This window comes from Prosopis cineraria, unplaced genomic scaffold (assembly GCF_029017545.1).
Source record: "Prosopis cineraria cultivar Desert tree isolate PC_DT_omini unplaced genomic scaffold, ASM2901754v1 PC3, whole genome shotgun sequence".
In the NCBI taxonomy this organism is placed as follows: Eukaryota; Viridiplantae; Streptophyta; class Magnoliopsida; order Fabales; family Fabaceae; genus Prosopis; species Prosopis cineraria.
Window position 1 is genome coordinate 25,242,961 of NW_026555334.1, and position 21,556 is coordinate 25,264,516.

At 30.4% G+C, this 21,556-nt stretch overlaps 1 protein-coding gene and 2 non-coding genes across 3 annotated transcripts; 2 read left to right on the forward strand and 1 right to left on the reverse strand.

Annotated features, from left to right (window-relative positions):
• Positions 1–562: 562 nt before the first annotated feature.
• Positions 563–635, reverse strand: TRNAG-UCC (transfer RNA glycine (anticodon UCC)). Its single transcript has one exon. It is a non-coding gene; the product is annotated as a tRNA-Gly (tRNA).
• A 7,573-nt stretch (positions 636–8,208) lies between these two features.
• On the forward strand, positions 8,209–8,828 carry LOC129307397 (precursor of CEP14-like). The gene has a single exon (XM_054948340.1). The coding sequence runs from the start codon at positions 8,252–8,254 to the stop codon at positions 8,621–8,623; it is 372 nt and encodes a 123-aa protein (XP_054804315.1). The 5' UTR covers positions 8,209–8,251; the 3' UTR covers positions 8,624–8,828.
• Positions 8,829–15,765: 6,937 nt separating this feature from the next.
• Positions 15,766–15,839, forward strand: TRNAI-AAU (transfer RNA isoleucine (anticodon AAU)). The gene has a single exon. It is a non-coding gene; the product is annotated as a tRNA-Ile (tRNA).
• The last annotated feature ends 5,717 nt before the right edge of the window (positions 15,840–21,556 follow it).

Genomic DNA, 21,556 nt, shown 5'->3' on the forward strand with positions numbered 1-21,556 from the left:
TTTTTTTTTTTAAGTTACCATGCACTGTCAGATGAATTATCCCGGAGGTTCAGAGATAGACGAAGGATTGAACATGAAACTGAGAATTTACCCGAAATTGAGAAGGGAGGACGACGAAGGCGATGACAGACTGGTGGAGCACCACTCCATCTTGCATGTACGAGTAACGAGAAACTAGTAATGGCGATTTTGGTTGATAGTGATCAGATACTTCTACATGGGGACTAAATATAAGCCACACATCCCCAAGCGTCGTCACTTTCGGAAACTTAAAGCTCATGCCTAGAATACTTCAATTAATTAATTTTTTTCCATTTCTTTCCACGTAATCTAGAATCTCCTCCAAAATCGTACGTGTTATGGTAACAGTATTTAGCGTAGATTTGTTGTCTGTAAGAAAGAAAGACCGATATCTATTAAATTCCCAACCCTAAACTCTCTCCACGCTCATCTGATTCATTGGCCTATCCTGTTATCGTTATGAACCATGTCTTCAGCGGGCAAAATCATTTTTCGTTCACGAATTGAAGACATCTAAAACAATTTTAAAACGAAAATTAGTTGCGTTTGCCGGGAGTCGAACCCGGGTCTATTGCTTGGAAGGCAATTATCCTAACCGTTGGGACTACAAACGCTACATGGTTGGAAGAGCTATATTTGAACTAAAGTACTACAATCTTCTGTCCAATTCTTTTTAACATTGATATCCGAAGTCAACGATCTCTACTGATACAAAATTTGAGCACTATGCGATCCCAAAATGGGTGGCTCTTTCAAGTATTTGTTCTCATGGTCATTGTCCTAGGAATCAAATTGAAAAGCTGATGGTTAAAGAAACTCAAGACTCTTTGCTATCGTGTGTTCAATTAATTGACTTAATTGTACTATTTTTGGACGGACTTCTTATCATGATAATAACTGAAATTTTTGGGCCACAAGTGGCATTATGTGAGTAGTAGTTAAGAGATAAAATAAAAAGGGGCAACATGTGAGGAGACAAACATATGACTAATGAAAGTAAAGTTTATTAGAAAATCTAATATCTTATAACGTAATGAATTCATATTGAATTTTTATTGAAATATATATTATATTTTGTGCCCGACCATATTTCGGATAAAATTACTTTCAATAAAAAAGAACATATGTTAAATGATTAAAAATAAAGAAAGAAAGAAAAGGAGACGGCATGTGAGAATGGCCAAGGGTTTTTTGTAACCCATTTTACAAAAAACGCTTTTGTGACGACTGTCTCTCCTGCTTTCTTGCGTTATACATATGCCTCATCTCCCAATTTCATATCAATATCCAAAACTCAACAGTCGCTCCCAACTTAATATTCTTTTCTTTCTCTGTATGTGTGGTGTTGTGATGCCCCACTAGTCCTCCTTTAGTTATTCGATACTCTCACATTATTTTTTCTTACATTTTTTTCATCATTTATATTAATTCATATCATGCTCTACATTTCAGTACTGTCCTACAACTTGGAGCACTCATATTATATGAGGTCCGTTCGTTCTTTAATTTATCCCTATGTTCATTTCATTAATAATTAATTAGGAGGACACCCAATTATTAGTTCTCTATATCTTAGGTCCCTTTTATTATTAATGAATAAATAAAGATAAAAAAATAGGATGATTAAAAGAAATAGTGAATCAAATTCATGAAGAAAAAGATAATCTAGTTCATAGAGTAAGAATCATAATTCATATAATTTTTAAAAGGTGTGATGATTCTTTCATTTATAGTATATATTAAGTTTTATTATACTACCATTAGGAGAAAGGGTGATTTAATTTATTTTTATATCATTTTTTAATTTATTTTCTTTATACTTTTTTAATAATCAAACGGGCTTAATGTTATATATTATCTAAGGGATATGGTGTCAACTATTCCTCACTCGCGTTCTTGCTGACTTTCCCTCACGCATGCGCCACCAAAGTGAGGCTCATTTATATCCTATAAATATTTTTAATTGCAATTTCTATCTAACCATAGTCATTGTATGTTCTCCAGTTATTTCCAGATTGTATATTCTTCTTTATATATTTATTCCTTTTTTTACTGTATCAATATTTTATAACTATTTTATACTTGGAAGTGTCTTTTTTTGAAGGAAAAAATAATGCCTCCTTTTAATCTCTGAAATGCAACCGCCCATTCCCTATTGTCTCATTTTTTGGCCTTTTCTTAGCTTTTCACAAGAAGTTACCTTGTTAGTGGAAAGAGCAGCATCATGCTTGATTAAATAGTAAGAATCTGCCCCACAATGCTCAACAAAGTTGAAACTACTCAAATCTTTTAAACATGTTGTCTGGGATTCGATTCATAGCCATGTGTACGAAAAACATTCTGTGAAAGAAGCGTAAGCGTGTGCGTGTGTGATCTCAATGCTTTGAAAAGGATTAATCATTGACTGTTGTGATTCCATTTTGCTTAGTACTCCTATACCCTTGTCATACCCAAAAAAAACAGAGATGGAGGTCAAATCGGTTTTCACTTAATTTAAACAATTTTAAATTTTTCTTTTTAAAATATTAGGTTAAATGACAAAACATCTTGAACCTTTTTTTCAAGGGCATCAGACATGTTAAACCTTTTTTTTAACATTTTTGCCTCGAAAGTTTCAAAAATAAGCGTCTTTATCATACGGTTAAAAATCACAATGTTGATTATTAACTCAAGTTTGACCATGAGGTTTTATAATTCTCCCTTCTTCATTTTTTACATTTTTTAGGTTTCGTTTTCATTTATTGAGAGAAGAAAAATTAAAAAATTCACTAAAAAATAAATCGAAGACTAAATATAAAAAGAAGGAGGGAAAATATAAAATATCATCAGTCAAATTTTAGTTAAAAACCATCAATGTTTGCTATTTTTAATAATGGGACGAAAAATGCTTTGTTTTTTAAAATTTTTAAGTAAAATATTTAAAAAATTTAGAATGTCAAACATCCTTAAAAAAAAATTTAAATATTTTGCCCTTTTACCCTAAAAAGTTTGCATTGATATAAAACTTTGGGTATAGAAGCACGAGGCAGAATGAAATTGCTACGTATTTAGAGATAAGAAAAAAAAGAATGCAAGAAATAATGGTGTGGGAGCAAAAAAACAGGTATGGAATATCTTTTCTATTCTATCTTTTTTCCTTCCCATAAATTTAAGAGGATGCTTATGAAGGAATGAAATGATTAGGTGGCTCGGACGCGCATTTACGTTAAGTCAAAACTCCAGAGGGGACGAATCTAAGCCTTTTTGCCAAAACATGATCCATATAATTATGTTATTGTTTTAATTTCTAGTGGGAGAGGATTCCATGCCATTTGATGACGTGATTAATTAGTTAGTCCAAATCCCAAAGCTTTTCATCATACAGTCATCATCATTCTTACTACGGAATAATAAAGAACCTCACAATAGTTAGGTACGGTGGTTATATCTTTGACCTCACACGCTTAAAAAAATAAATAAATAAAGTACTACCAAGCTAATCATATCCATTTATATATGCATATATACAGATAATTAATTACTTCCTCCGTTTTTAATTACACTACATAATAATTGAAATTAATCAACACGTTGACCCTTTCTGGATAGTTCTAGTATATATACCATCCATACATCAGATTATTTTTTAAAAGGATTAAAATAAATTAAACCTTAAATTATAGATTTAGAGAAATTTAAATTTTAAACTTTTAAAATGTATATTCTAAACTTCAAACAATTATTGATAAAAAAATCTTAAATTTAAAGTTAGGGTAATTTTACCTCACCATTAAATTAGACAATGCCCTTTAATTTTTTTTAAAAATTAAGACCTAATGTATAATTTTATTAAATTTGACTCTCCGTTGCTTCATACTCATTCGGTAAAAATCAAACAATAAGCTCTATTTAACAAACATTTGTTTGAATTTAACAATAAAGGTCAAATTGCTGCTCAATTTTAATTGTTTTAAAATTTAAAATATATTTTTTTAAATATTTAGGATTTAAATCACCTCTAGATTTATAGTTTAGAATTTAAATTATATATTAACCCTTTATTTATATAAAAATGTAAAAAAAAAACAACATAATTAACCTGTAATGTATGTCACTGATAAATTAGAGTTAAATGAGGGAACGAGATTAATAATTATGAAGTAGGATACGAAGGAGAAGTTGATAAGTGGACTGTGCTTAATACATAAATGGAAACATTACTGCCATTCTTTAATGAGTTCCTTTTATGGGGGCTGGGGGGGGGGGGACCGCCGACCCTTTCACAAAGCACTTTAGTCTTATTCTTGCTTTCTAAGTTTGACTTCCCAACCTAAAACTCAAGACCCCTTTATTAACTCATGTATCTATACACTGAAACCAGATTTTCTTTTAGCATTAACCAATGTTGAATCTTTGCTCACATTAATTAATGGATGAATCCATGCAAGATCACATTTGATCGACTCTTTAGGATTATTCCTCTTGCCTTATTATAAAATGAAGTGAAAGTTTTTTATATTTTAAATATGAGATAAAGTTAGAATATTAATGTTTTTTTTTATTTTACTCCTTATTTATTTATTGTCATTTGAATTTTTGAACAAAAATTTATTATGATCATTAATTAAAAAATGATAAATTGGAAGGTTATAAATAAATTCTTTTACATTTTTAAGATCATACTAACATTTCTTAATAATAGCTAGGGAATTTGTTAACTTCCATTTTATATTAAAGGATTGGGGTAGTATAATCTTTATCCTCAACTCAAAAGGCAAAATGAAGAGGTAAGGTGTCTGTGAAGCTAGCACTCTCTCCATTTTGTTGAAGAAACTGTCTTTTTTTTTTTTTTATAAACAAATCATATATTTTAATAAGTATTTATTATAAATTTTTAGGAAGAATTGCATTTAGGGCCCCTGGGAGCAAGAAATTTACAGATAACGCTCAATGGAATGTAAAATTATTTTAAGGGCCCAAAGCTTCATTTACAATATTTTTTCAGCTACTAGACAATGATTTTTTTCTTCTTCCTCCCTCTTTCCTTTTCTCTCTTCCTCTTCTGACACCGATGCACTAACCAAATTATTGTTCCTCCCCATCATACTTCTCAATTCCCTCTATTCTTCTTCCCTCCCCTATTCCTTCTTTCTCTTCCTCCTCAAACTCACATTTGAAGTGTTTTCAGTCGACAGGTATGAGTGGTTGATCTGCATTTATCTAACTAGCTGTGGAGGGGATGATCAAGTATTCGAACAACTGCATTCATCTCATGCCAACTAGCTTCTTGGAACAATCCACCATGATGTGGAAAGAACGGATCAAGTGGTGTATTGATTTGGCATAGAAACTAATGCAATTATTGCATATTACGAACCTAACCTATTATTGCTTCCAAGTAGTTTTTTTTTTGTTGTCAAAAGAGGACAGAGAGAAAGAGAGCTCAAGTCATATCAGTTTTATTCTAGCTACAAGCAAATTTCACTATTGGGAATTGACATGTGAATATCCAAACATCTACTTAATAAATACATGTGCTTTGACTTAATATTGTTTGGGAAGCTTGGTTGAAGTGTATCGATACATGAAATTTGTTGGGGATGGTAGTTGTTTTGTGCATGTATATACACAAGCAAGCCTTGGATATTTTGGTTGCAGTTGTTGTATCTTTGAATATATTAAACATGATATTTGATGCAAGATTTATGTTGATACTTGTTTTAGTAAGAGGGCCAGTACTAGCATGAAATCATCTAGTCTTAATGTACATATTCATGTTCATTTAATGAAAACAAGTTGTTATTTGTGAACTTTTTATTGTTTTTAATATAGATTTTCTGCAATAAATATACATGTTCTGATTTAGATGTTATTTATGAACTTTATATTGTTATTTACAGAGTTTATGTTGTGAAATTTTACAATTAACTTGTGTAGATGTTCATGTATATCATATAAACAGACTTTATGTTAATATATTGACATTTTTATGTTATTTATGGATGCTCCGTTGTGAATAGTTAATTACAACTTTTAATAATTAGATTATAAAGAGAATAGCTTTGACATCTCACTATGTAGTAGCATTTGCTAGAACTTTAGCTTTTGATTTTTTGATAGTCAAAGATTGGATTATGTGTAATAAAAACATGAACATTATCTTGTTAATATTGAATATTCAATTGTGAATTTAGTTGTAAATTATTCAAATATGATATTTATTATATTCTTGAAAATCAATGAAAGCATATTGTTAATATATAAGGCCCTTGTGCAAATTTTTAAGTGTGCCATATAGAAGGACCTTGTATTATTAATATATAAACTTGTCATGTTATTTAAAATGTTCAACTTAATCAGATAGAGCATGCGCATATATGGACATTATATTATTAATAAATGGACCTTATCATATTATATATGAAATTTATTTATTGTTTTGGTACGATGTTATATATAGAATTAGCCCTTATAATTTATATTAACGAAAAACAATCAATGCATGCTTATATTAATTAACACAGGGTATTTTAATCTAATTTTTTATTTTTAGACATAATTATCATAGTTAATTGATTTTTTTAAACTATGTATTAATGAGAAACAATTAATATATGTTAATATTGATTAATACATGATATTTTAATCTAATTTTTTATTTTTAAACATAATCAATTTTCTTATATGTAGAAATGGAAAGAGTATATCAAATAACATTGTAAGAATAGAATAAATGGATGGAATATGAATGATTATTGTCCTTTCATTTGTTGGCTTCCTTTTCCATGCTTAATTACATCTGAACCAAACAAAAATCATGCCAAGATTCCGTCCATGTTATTTGTCATAGCAAATATGCTTTTAAAATCTCTTTTTTTCCCCTCTTTCCTTGCTACTTTCAATTTTTTTTTTAATTTTATTTTCATCAAAATCGTTCGATCAAACTAAATGGGGCCTAATTTTAATTTTTTTTAAAATGGCTATGTTAAATGTTTGACATCATATTGATTCTTAACCACACTAATTTAATTATTTCATATAATCAACAAAGGCATACTCCTTCCGAACTATAATATGAGACATCTCTTAAAAATTTTACCTGATCTAAAATATAAAGTATTAGATAATTTTTATATTTATTTTTTAACTATACCCTTACTTTCATTTATTATTCTCTTTAAAAAAATTATGTATTAAATTTTAATTACCATTATCAATATTCTTATATAATATCTCATGAGGGTATAAATGGAAGGATAAAAATATTTTTTAAAATTTAAAGTTTCAATTAACATTATTCATAAACCATGAATTAGTTAGTTATAATTTATATTGGGAGTCAGACAGATTAAACAATAGCAAATTTATATATTTAGAAGGAAAAAAATAAAAAAAATTTTATTCAGGTCTCATAGAAGAAAATTTATGACTAAGAGATCTCATGAATTTTATAAAATATTCACAAATCTCAAATTTTTCACATTGATAACTTGATTAAAAGATATCCTTACACAAAATTTAAGATTTATGAGTATTTTATGAAGTTCGAGGGACATCTCAATAATAATTTTCTTTTGTGAAATCTGAATGTATTTTTTTTCAAAAAAAAAAAAAAAAAACTCCCGTTTGTCTCTTATACAAGAAGGGAGGGAGGGAGTAATACCTATAACGTGGATCCAAAACGCATCATGTGAGATGGGATGTTTCATTGCAATCGTCACAAATTATAATAAATAATCGAGAAAGAATAAGAATGAAGATGAAAAGAAACGGATGTAGTTGTTATTAGTAAATACCCAAAAAAAAAAAATATTTTTTAATATAAATTAATATTTTGAATTGAATTAATAATTATATCAGAAAAGGGGATTGGGGAAGTAAATAATAAAGTGCGAATTTGGGACGGAGAGACACGTGGAGGCGGTGGAACGGAAAATAAGGAAAAAGACGCCAAAATGACCGAAGTGAATGACCGCCGACGCCGAAGCTGAGGGACCTCAAACAAACACTATCCTGCACCTAACTTAATCCCCACGCGCCAATCCTTCCATCTCTCTTTCATTCATAGTCAAACTTTCTTCTCTCTCCATTCCCTTGTTCTCATTCTTCTCCCTCACCCAATCAAACTCAATTCAAACTTGAATCCATTATCCCATTTCCACATTAATTCACAAAACACTCATCCCACGACTCTTCCCTCACTCCCCAACCCTGTTTCTTAATCCCCACAATCTTCCTTTCACTGCCCCCCATGCCTTCATCTATATATATACATAGCCCTTCTTTCCCTCCTTACCTTCTGCTTCATCTTTCAAACCTCTCTTCCATCAATGGCTCGCTTCCTCACCTTCCTCTCATGTTCTTTCTCATCTCTGCTTCACTCTGTTCCTTTTCAGAAGCCAGAAAGCTCCAAGTGGGTGCACAGAGGAGCTTCCGGAATGACGTCCCGTCGACGTCAAGGGACAGTCTGTTCCTGAGTTCCCTTCCCAAGGGCACTGTGCCTTCTTCTACGCCCAGCAAGAAAGGCCACGCCATGGTGGTTGACGAGAAGCTCATTGCTCGTCACCTTATCGCCATTGATCGACTTCTGAGCTCTGTTCCTAGCCCCGGTGCTGGTCACTAGCTTCTTCTTAGCCCCTCACATTTTTTTATTATTTTTTTTTCAATTTTGTTACCTATTTAAATTCCTAGTATTGTTGTTGCAGAGAATCAGATTAGCTAGGTGTATTCGACCATGTAAAAGCTAGTATATATATGTGTCTCTGTTTTGGGACTATCCGCATGTGATCGGTCCCTTTTTGATTGTTATCATTAGTGGAGAAGAAAATTAGCACAGGTTTTGAATCCCACTTCTTCGGCTTCAACAAAATACAGAGGAATTTTAAAAAATCCGATCAACTGTGGTGTTTCAAAAGGTGATTATGTCTGTCTAATTTTCTGCAAGTAATCATCATTTTAATAAGGAGGAAAGCCCGGCCCTTTGAAATCAACTCGTACGTTTACGAATCTGAGTAAAGTAGCCTTCGGATTTGTCGGCTGATATATCGCCCTTTTCGGAAAGTGTTTTTCAATTTTCAATGTTATAACAGAGCAATAAAGAACGACGCCGCTGGATGAAATTAAAAAGATTACAAAGCACGCACGCACATACACATTTTGATTTAGCGTGAGCAAGACGAAATGCGCCTAAGATCTCCCCAATCTGGGTTTGTTTGTTGAAGGGATCACCGTCAAGTGTATATTATGTTATTCCTTCCATATTTACGGTGGAATTATTGTACTTATTTCATATTTTGTTTATTATAACATATTTTTAATCAAAATTTTTATTTTATAATTAATTAGTTAATTGTTTATAAAATTATATACTCTTTTTATGCGTTTGTTTTTATTTAATAGGACATGTTAATTAAAAAAAATATAATTAATTTTACCTTTCATATTTATTTTTTAAAAAAATTCATTAATTATATTTTAAAAGATTGAAAATTTTTTATATTTTTAAATTTTTTATATAAAAAATGTGTTGTATTTTCAAAGGAAAGATGATTAAAATTAAGACTTAAAAAAAAAAAAAACGGAGTGGGAAGCATTGGTAAACGTGGGAGCTGGTACTTGTTGACTTGCGTGTCATCTACTTGGACTCGAAGTAACATGGCTCCTGTTGTCCCCATCCCACCAAAATTCTTTTTTTCAACTTAAACGTGTTTGTCCCACATTTAATAAAATAATAATGATCATAATAGTTTGCATATGTTAACCAAAATATTGTCCTTTTTTATCCCGGATTTTAAGGGTGCCACTATTGTTAATTAAAACTCATGGAGTATAGATATGCAAATGCAATATGTAAATAAAAGCATAACATCCCACTTCTATTCCCGATTAATTAATTTTTGCTTTTGCGCCAAATTTTGGATCTATATACTACATTATTCATGACCCACTATAACATTTTTATCTTATAACAACAATTGAAAACTATTACTAAAAGAATGAAAACTGTTGTCAAAAACTAAAGATAACATTTTTAAACTTGTTAAGTAATAGTTTTATTACTATATAGCCGCACATTTAAAAAATTATTGTCTATATTTTAGGAATAAACAACAATTCTCATGTTAATCTATTGCAACAGACAAAATAACGCAAGTAGTTTAAGGTGAAGGACATAGATTATGAATGAAATTAAAATTCGGTCAATCTAAAGATGAATTCGTCAACTCGATCAGTTACGTATTTGCATGGCATTCCAATTTTCTATTCCCGCAAGATAGAAATTTGACTGATCGAGTGCGTAGACTTTGAACTCCTTCGCCTGTCACACCCAAATGACACAATTAATCAAAGCCATCTAAATCAAAACGCATAAAGCACAAGCAGTCCAAAGGAAAAAAAGAAATAGATATGTGTATGCGTGTATATAAAAATATATATATATATATATATATATTTATACACACACGCGCACACATCAATTAAAGTGATGGTAAAATAAAGTACATATAGAAGGAAAAGTGAGGAGAGTAACGTAAGGAAAAAGATCCAGAACGTTGGAAAAATGCGGGCTTTAAATCCAGGCCGAGGGCTCCGCAAAACCGCCCTTAATTCCCTCAAATTGTTCACCACACAATCAAAAGGTCAAGCCCTGTTTGTGATATATATATATATATATATATATTATATAATCATGAAACTATCACCTTTTTTACTTGATTTAAAAAAAAATACTGTTTGGTGTTGCTAGAGTTGTTAGGAGGGGATTATGATCACAAAATACACTTGCGAGCTTACAGGAGATAACTACGTACTACATCGCACAATCTCGGCAATCAAAATCCTTAATTAAAAGTCTTGATCGTTGACTACTTTGAGGTTAAAATATCATGCAACTTTGTGGCTTTAAAAGTGGTGATGACGATACAAGTGCTCATCAAAGTAAAAGGAAAAGAATTTACTGTATAATAACACACTGGTACAGTAGTAGATTTAGTTCTCTCGTTACAACTAAGTATATATTTGGTTTTTATTTTACATTTAGCAAAAGTTCATTGTAAGGATGCAACTATTTATTAAATTTGACCAAAACACATCTTCAATATAGTTTAAATGTACTATTAAGGATTAGGTAAACACATCCTAAGCTTGTGAATTAACAATACATTTACTAAGAACAAATAGAACACAGAGAAGAAGTAAAAATTCCTTGTCTATATAGGTTTTGGCCATATAGCTTGTATATGTCCCAAATTTTAATTTGCAATTAAATTTGCATGTGGTTTTGGATATGAGAGAGAGTCAGTGAATAGATCTTATTTAATTTAATCTAAGAATTAAAATTATTTTTAAGAAAATATTAAAAATATGAAGGAAAAAGATTTCACCCGCGGCTTCATGCACGTCAGAAGTGATATATCTGTTCTGCTATTGTGTGGTTGCTTTCAGAATTTTCCAAACTCATGATATCGATATTTCCCTAATTTCTTTCGATCATAATCACGTCTCCACTATTATGTGCGTTCAAGTCAAATATGACATTTTTGCAAGAGTCAAATATGGCATTAATTTCCACGATCCTTCCTCCAACTTTCTCCTTTTTTTATATATTTTATTGCCCCCAACCTCTTTTCTTCAATTCTTTAATTTGTTCTACACTTCTCCATATCATTCTGTGTGTGTGTGTGTGTGTGAATTCATTATAATTTTAATTCTTCCACTATATTTATTGTTATTGTAGCTGATCCTGGGTCTTTCCTTGATTTTGTCTTCTTCTTGGGGCATTTGAGCTGAAGCGCACTAGTCTTTGTAGTGTACTCCTTCCATTTTCAAATATAGAAAATTTCAATCATCTCATGCAGTTAAAAAAAAAGTTAATCATAATAATTATATTTGAAATTAAAATGTTTAGATTAAAATGTCTTTGTAATCAATGTTTACTTTTTTTCTACAATTAAATGATATTATCCATTTACAACAGACAATTTGGGAAAAAATGTAATTAATACTTTTTGAAATTAGTATTTTTACTTATAATAAAAAACAAAAAAATGTAAAGTAATTTCTCTTATATTTAAAAATGGAGTATTATAAACTATAAAACCCTAAATTAAACTTGACCAATAACGCCACACCTCGTGATCAAGATCAACCACCACATTAATATTACGGCGGTTAACTTTAAACTATATTTTCCATCGCTTCATTTTTTGTTAATATAATATCATTTTAATTTTTGATGTTAATAAGTATTATAGACCTTGAACTATTTTGTAAATAGTATTTTAAATTTTAAACTCTTAAAATATGCAAAAAAAATTTTAACTTTTAAATTTTGAGTGCTTAAAACTCCACCATTAAGTTGTAGAAAATGATCATTTTTTAAGGATTAAAATGATTTCAATATTATCAAGCGATTGGGCTCTATAACTACAAAAGTAACAGCTAGTTTTCTAACTTAGTGACAAGATTTTATGCGCTCAGAATTTAAAAGTTGAAATAAGTTTTTACACATTTTAGACATTCAAAGTTCAGGATGCTATTCTTACAGTCAGTATAGGATATAAGATACTTATTAGCCTTAATTTTTTTACATGTTTATTCTGTTATGCACATCTTGACATACATAGTTAACTAATTATGCTGATAATTTCGATGAATAAATTAAAAGGCAAATATATTGATGTACATTATTGTACAATAAAATATGTACAATATATTGATAAACAAATTAAAAAGCGCAACATATGGTAAGCCAAATTGGAAGTAAGCCAGTATTATGAAAGGAAGTACTTCCTTGAATCACAAGAAACTACAGCTTCTTCAACTCGTCCTCTACTAGTACACGCACACTTGTCCTTTACTTGACAAATAGGCAAAAGAAAAGAACCGATCTAGCCGGTGGGAGTGGGAGTCTTTTTTCCACACATGTGTCTTGAATCACAAAAAATTAAAGCTTCTTCAACTTGTGTCCTTTTCACATGAACATTATTATTTCTGCTTCTCCTTCCATTTTATGGAGTTGCAAAAGTAATTCTCAAATCTCAATGCTGATGTATCTCCAAGTACAAACTCACTCAGATCACAAGTGTTGTGTTTATATATACCGTCATGGTTCTTGTGACCAAAAATACTTACAGTAAAAACAAAGCCAAAAACGATATATGGCTACCTGCAGTACCAGAGGTGCCATGGCGAAACCTTTGTTTCTCTGTTATCTCCTACTCATGATACTGGTGTTAATGTCAGCAAGAGTTTCTGCAACTCGATACCACGAAGGTGAAGGCAGTCTTCATGTTCTCGCAAAGGGTCGTGTCCCGCCTTCAGGTCAAAGCCATAGAGGCCATCGACAACCTCATTTTCCACTTCACTACAACAAAAGGCGCCACTGAATTGAATTATATATTAACACGCTAGCTCACACACATACAAAGCAGTACTTAGCCCTGGCTGGTTTCCTCTGGTTTATGCATGCAAAACCAGAAAGAGGTTTATAATTTTGCTTTATATATATATATATATATGTATGAACGTATGTGTGTTTCTGTGAGCTTGTGTGAGTCTATAATCTTTTAAAGAATAAGAGGTCACATTTGGAATAGCTAGCTGGAAGCAGAATACATCTTGTCTAGTGTTTCTTTTCTTTGCTTGTATATTCTGGATGCAGGTGGTGGAATTAGGTGACTTGTTGTTCTAAGAAAAAAAAATTGCAGTCAATCTATAGGATAACAAGAAAAGGAAGAGAAATGTGTTTGTTTTTAAAACCAGCTCAAGGGCCTCCCCAATACCGCCCTTCCTTCAAAAGTATATTCGCTACATGCTCAATGGTCAAAGCCTAAAATGTTTGTGATTTTGTCGCCTAAAAGCACAACTACTCTCGCAGACACCACTGGTCTTATTAAACCAACGACAACAGCACGAACAAAAAGTGTCGGTGGTTCGAACACTTGACATGAGAGGATCATTACGTTAACCTAAGGAATTGCTATCACTTTAATATTATATATATATTCATGAGTAAATTATTTATCCAGACACATAGATATTTGTATGATCAATATGTTACGTTCAAGTACAATTTACAAATATCGTTCGGTCATTAGAGCTGGCAAACTGGGAAGGGGTCTCTGCCATCTAATTTGCAGTTAAAGAAAACCATCCAGAGGCGGCAACTTTTTTTTTTTTTTTTTTGGGTAAAAGTGTCGACCCTCTATGGACTATGGGAGATGTTGGAGCCAGAATTGTGGCAACATGATGTCACTAGCAGCTAATTTTCACCATACAATCTCCTTAATTATATGTATATCACTTGTAATCGGCCATTATAATTTCTCATACGCACACATAAACACACTCGTCCGGTCTCATTTATACTGCAGAGAGAGAATGTTTGTTCTAGTTCTATTTATAAAATATCTTAATAATTGTTATGTTTATCTTTACTATTTTGCTCCTATTAAATGTAAAAAGGTTTAGGAAGTGCTGGAGTATTTTATTTTAAAAAATATATATTTAATAGAGGTAGAGTTGGAAACTTATTAAATTCTTAAATAGAGTTAATAAAGTTTAAGATTTTTCTTAATTTTAATTAAAATACTGAAAATAATTTATAAATAGAATCAAAGAGAGCAAATGCCTTTGGTTGTTCCAAGGAGAATTTTCAATCAGTTGCATAAGCTCCTGCCGTTGTAGGTTAGATGAATTGAGAGTTGACGTAATCTCTACTACATCCCAAGTGAACTTAAAAATCTCTTGCTAGCTAAAATAGTTAGAAAATTCTTATCACAAATATATAGGGCTTATGATTTGAAGTAACCTAAATAAGTTCAAAAAATTTTAATATCAAGCTATTCTCTAAATTATCACACGTATGTCTACATAGCTAGCCAACTAATTGTGCTAACAATTTGGATCATGCTAACGTCTGAGAATTACAAATATGCTAATAATTGTAAAAATATGTAAGAATACATTAAAACTAACCCATATCAATGGGAGTTAGTAGTAGCACTAAAGTCAGACACGTGCTTAGGTATCCTTTACTTGGAAAATTCGCAAAGAAAAGAACCTAGAAAAATGGCTTAGGCGGTTCATCGAATTTGTTGACCGCACAAAATCCGGATCGGGGAAGTTTTCCGCAAATGTATGTCTTCAATCAAAAAAGCTGCTGCTTCCACTTGTATATATTTTCTCCACTTTAATATTATTTGATTCTTCTATTTTAAGGAATAATCTCAAGTTACGTATCTCTAAGTACAAACCTAGTCACCCTTAATTGTGTGCATATATTATACATACTGTCATAGTCTTTGTGCCCAATACACGCAAAAAAACAAAGCCAAAAACAATGGGTACTGTAGGTCGTGCCATTGGCAAACCTTTGTTTCTCTGTTGTCTCGTACTCGTGATGATACCGATGATGTTAATGGCCGCAAAGGTTTCCGCAAATCGATCCCATGGAGGTGAAGGCACTCTTCATGTTCAAGCAAAGGGTTTTGTCCCGCCTTCAGGTCCGAGTCATAGACACAATTAACGACCTCATTGAATTGAATTATTCACACACCCACATAGCACTTAGCTCAGCTGGTTCCTCTGGCTTAGAATTATATATATGTTTTGTTGAGCCTGTGAGTCTACAATCTTTTAAGAATAAGAAGAATCATCTGGAGTAGCTTGCTCGAACAACATGTGTTTCTTTTTTGTTTTTGTATATATTGTTTGTGCATTACTCTTTAATAAATTATATTACTGGGTTGTCATATGCCAACTGGCCTATTAGCTCAGTTGGTTAGAGCGTCGTGCTAATAACGCGAAGGTCGCAGGTTCGAGACCTGCATGGGCCAATTTTATGGTTCTTATTTTGTTAACCCTGAGAAAGTCTAACACTCAGTATTTTGTTTCGTCGTGGCAAATTTCATGGGCCTGAGCCCATTTTGTTAAAGCGTCTGTTATCTCTTATTTTTAATAACGTTACTGTAGATCCAGATTTTTTGTGGGCTTGATTCTCAGTTTCTTTTCGTTGATTCGATTTCCCTCGTCTTGTATTTAAAAAAAAAAAAAATGTACCCCGTCGCATCACATGCATTTTGTTCCTCCACAGGACATATTCATTAGGCAATGACCTTTTTATTATTTAAGTGTTACTCATACTTATGTTTATATATTATTATAATATTCTTCATTTATTATATATTATTAATGATTAATTGTTAACTCACCAAATTTATGAGACGAAACATCAACTAATCTGGCTTTGCGGTGCAAATCTAAATCAAACCAAAAAGGAAACCACTTCGGCTGAAACTGAAAAAAATATATGGTGGTTCGCATTTAATGCTGATAATAAATAACGGATATCATAATTAGAGTAAATGTAATTTAAAATTCATTGCACCCACCATCACTCTGAATGCAGTTGAATTATCGGCTCAACATGATGATCCAAGCAGGGGAATGTGAAAGCATGTGCTCGCTCCATCTCAAATACGATAATTTAAGATAAGATTATGCACATCAAAAAACATAATAATGATATTTTACAAAATTATTTTTTTAAAATAAAATCATAAACTTTTAAAAATGTCCATGCATGCTTAATTGGTATGTTACAATATGATTTTGATTCCCTCTCCATTTAAAATGTAATGTTAAACAAATATTATTAATGAAATCTTATTTCTTTAAAATTTTCTTGTATTTTGGGAAAAACAAAATTCCCTTAAAATTATTTTATAATTTGAAACGTAATAAGTTTTATTTAAATATGCAAGTCCTTGTTTGTCTGCTGCCACCTGTGGTTGCTACAGCAAGCACAAGTACTTGCCAATTATAGAAACTACTTTATTTTTGTTTGGTTTTTCAGTTTAAATTTGATAAAAATTTATTTAAAGGATTCAATTATTTATTAAATTTGATAAAAGTACATATCAGATGTGATTTGAATGTATTTTTTAAGATTATCAAACAGAAAAAATTTCTAAATAGATCGGATGCTCCACGTTATTTGTAATTTGTTCAATTAGAATGTTTCAAGTCATTTATTACGATATTATTTTAATTAATTTTATTTTTATAATATAATGCATATTTAATTTTTTTATTCTTTCTATTATCATTAATGTCAAAATTAATTTATATTTAATGATATTTAAATTTTTTATTTTTATTGTACAAATCACAAATGATGCAATGCATCTGATTTGCCTGAAAATTTGTCAACCAAACAAGTCATTTGTTCATAAAAACAAATCCAAATCAGATATTATCCCAACCAGAACCTTCGATTAATAAAGAGATGAATTTGAATATTATATGTGAAAGAAAGCTGAAAGCTGGATTTGCCTTAAAAAGGAATTAGCATTAAGAGTGAAGACGAAGCTAAGAATATGTTATCCATCCTCGTTCATTATCAGCCTACCGCTTTTGCTTTTGCACAGCACACTTGTTGTAGAATCTAGACTTAAAAAAATCGACTAGCATGAACACTGAATCAGATAGAGATGTTTGAAATTGAATTTTCCAAGTTTATCCCTTCATGTTCAGAGTGTCAGCAAGAGAATACAATGATGTATAAATATACGGATATTATTATAACTCTGTTTTTTGAAGGAAAAAATTGATAGAATTGGATTAAAAACAGAGAAATGAACTGAGGAAGGAACAGGGGTAGCAGAGGTCGGTGGCAAGTGGGTGTCAATGCAATTGGTAGACATAAGGCGTGGATGAAGTAGACTGCACCGGGAAATCTGGATCGTCCAGAAATTCAGATATGAACAATCGAAATTTAATATTTAAATTATATATTTATTAAAATAAAATGTTTATAAATATATTTATTAAAAACATACTCCCTCTAATTCTATTTATAAATCATTTCTATCAACCTCATTAATATCAATACAATAAAAGTATAAGAAATAAAACTAAGTAAAATTTTAAACATAATACGTAAATAAAAAGTAAAAAGTAAGTCAATCATATAATATTATTTTTCTATTTTTCTCTCTCTTACTTTTTAATAGTAATTTAAAAATTTTAATTTAAAATAAAATAATATCATTAAAATGACTTATAAAATGAATCAAATTATATTTTTAAAAAGTAATTTATATATTGAATTGAAAGAATATTTTAATAAATCTGATTGTCAATCTAAATAATTAAAGTATGTATTACAAAAATAAAAATTATAAAATAATTTAATAAATTTTCTCTTCGGACAGTATTAATTTATTTTAAATAGTCTAATTTAATATTTTATTTTTTATAATTTTTATAAATTGACATATTTTGATTATATGAATTTAAACCGTTTATGTTGGTGATTAAATTTATTAAATTATTTTATAATTTTTATAAGTATTTTATTTTAATAAATATAAAATAAAAAACTAAAATTAAAATTAATCCTGAGGAACAGAGGAGGAGCAGACTCGGTGGGCACGTGGAGAAGTCTGGTGGAGGAGGCTCGGACTCAGACTGACAAGTCAGAACCTCCATGTTGAGCCCATAACTATCACGCAGAGTAGCAGAGACCTACCCTCGAGACGTTCAGATAGCAAGAGCTTATCACCTCAAAATTAGGTCACTTTGTCCTTCACCCCTTCCCTATTTTATTTCTCCTTCACTGGACCATTTAAATGCATTTGCTTTTCTACTTCTCTCTTTCATTTACTCCTACTTTTTCTCATCCCTTTTTCATACATTCCGGGAACAAAATTTTAAAGTTTTATTTTATCTTAAATATAGAATAAAGATATTATTTCCAATTAAAAAAAATATAAGACATACCAATAGGCGCTAGGTTAAGCTAGTTAGGAGCCATGACCGGTGTCACACACAAAAAAATGCAACACAGACATCACGCGAGCAGAGACCTGACCTTCACAGTGAGAACCAACTGAATAAAGAATCACTATCAAGATTTTGAAATAAATATTAAAAAATTAATTAAAAAAGAATAAAGGTAGTCTGCGAAATTAAAAAATAGGTTCGAGAGTCGATTGAGTGTAGGAAAAGTGTTAGGCATCTCATAACACTCATTTTTCAAAACGGTTATTTGAAATTTATTGTGCTCTATTAATATGATTTTATAATTATTTTAATTATCTCTTTTATATTCATATGTTTGATATAAAAATGATAAGAACTATGTAAGAAATGTTTATTTATTTACGAGGGAGGACTTGATTTAAAATCTGACTTTGAGGCCTACATATCCTGTGATAGAAATCAAAGTTCACGTAGTTCGAGTTTAAAAGTTGTTGGTGAAAATATATATTTTTTTGAAGAGAAATTAATTAAAAATAATTCATCCTTTTGTAAATAAAATAATTTCTGAAATTTTTTATATGAGTGTTTCAAATTGTAAAAAATAATTTAATTTTAATTATTTTCTAAATTTTTAAATTTTTTGAATAAAGAAAGAAAAAATTTTAAGATTATTATTTTTTATGTTTATGATTGGGAATTTAATTGCAGTACCTGCAGAACTTTATTGGTTCATGCGATAATGCAATTGCTCTAAATATCTGCAGAGATTCTGAAATCTCACATGATAAGTTTATCAACTTAATTTATTCATATTTTAAGCAAATATATATATTTTTAAAGAATTTTAATCATCATACCTGTAAAGCCTTATTGACTTATACAGTAATATAATTATCCTAAATATCTGTGAATATTCCAAAATCTCACACAATAAAGGAATTAAATTTATTTAAATATATTTATAATGTAATTAATTTAATATAATATATATATATATACACATATATTAAAAACTTAATCTTTATATTTGCAGAGTCCTATTGACTCATACGATAATACAATCATCTTAAAAGTCTACGGAGATTTAAAAATTTTACATGACTAAAGATATAATTGGTGAATATGATTACAATTTAAATACATTAATTTGATTAATTAATTTTTCTAAATTATGTATTATATCATTATTTACAAAAATTATTTATTTATTATAAAAATTGAAAACCACTATATCTATGAGGACTTGTTATCCCACATGATAATGTGATTAATTTAAGTCCCGATGAAGATTCTTGAAATCTCACATGGAACTTAAATAAATTATTTAAATAAAAAGATAGTTAATTTTAACGGTGGATCATTGAAACCCTTGATTATTTTATATAAATTGAATCTCTATACTTGCGAAATCTTATTGATTTACATGGTATGAGATCATTTTAAATGTCTGCAAAAATTCTTAGAATCTCACACGACAAGTAAATAATTAGAAAGAAATATTCTCTTATTCATTTCATTTTTCTTTTCAGATAAGAATCGAATTCTCTCCTCTTAACCTTTTATAAAATAGGCTCGTCATAATAATTGAAATTGTACATGTTGATGGAAAGTACCATACGGTATGAGTGTAACAATATTATAGACAAGTAAAGGACCTTAGAACTAATACAGAGATGAAAAATCATGCTCCTACATATTAATATGCCCTTTCATGCTAGAAACATATTTAAAGTTTAATTCGAAAATCCTGTCTAATAATCGCACTAATTTTTCATCATTGTGATAAAATTATAATGAGATTATGCCCCAAAATCAAATCATGCTAGTTACGATAGCAAGCAAAATTTTATTTGCAATCTCCTTATCATTCTTCTTTACACTCTCTCGTCCATCAAGCCATACATGAAAATATGTAAAATTTAGCAGTGTTCATAACAAGAATGCTTTCAAAAAAGCCAAATTCCATATCCAAAAATTCTAATGAACTGCAAGCACCTAAACGATCAAAGTGGCATATGTCAACCTTTTGTTTAGAAATTTTTCATGGTCCCCATCATTGATCAAAGCTTTAAAATTTGTTTAGAAATAAAAAATCAAAATGATGTTCAAATTTAAAAGCAAGCATATTAAAGAATCTGGGTAGCATGTCTTATTCCTTTGCTCTTTAAAAAACGCAGGTCCTTTCTCCTTTTTTTCTTAGCCAACTTCTATGTATGATCTCTGCCTCTATTCTCTCCTCTTTGTCTTTCCAAAAATCTACCCCTCTAATTTTAGTTTCCTCTTTCTCTTTGTCTCTATTTTCATGTCCCTTCTGTCTGTCTCTTCTTGGCTTACTCAGTCTCTGTTTTCACATTCAATTTTCATGTCCCTTCCGTTTGTTTCCTCTCGGCTTACTCAGTCTTTGTTTTCCAGAAAAAAGGCTCGTCTCTCTCAGTCTCTTGCTCCTCCTCTCCAACTCTTCTTTTTCCAGAAAAAAGCTCGTCTCCATCACTATTTCTCTTGCCTCTGTTTTTACCTTTCTCGAACTCTCTCTCTCCGTCACTATTTTTTTCTTCTCTGCTTTCTTGTTCATTTTTTTTTTAGTTTCTTCTTCTCGTCTCAGTCTTAGTCTTTTCATCACCACCTCACAGCCTCTATTTTTTATGCCTCCTTCGGTCTCTCTCTTCTCCCTCTCCATTTTTTCTCTTTTCTGTCTATGTTTTTACTTTCAGCTTTATATAGAGAATGGAAGAGGTGAATCATTACTCTCCTGCTCTACTTCTTCCTTTTTCCTTCTTTTCCACTGCAT

What these genes read in the sequence shown, in the direction of transcription:
- LOC129307397 (XM_054948340.1), top strand. Translation starts at nt 8,252, where the DNA reads ATGCCTTCATCTATATATATACATAGCCCTTCTTTCCCTCCTTACCTT.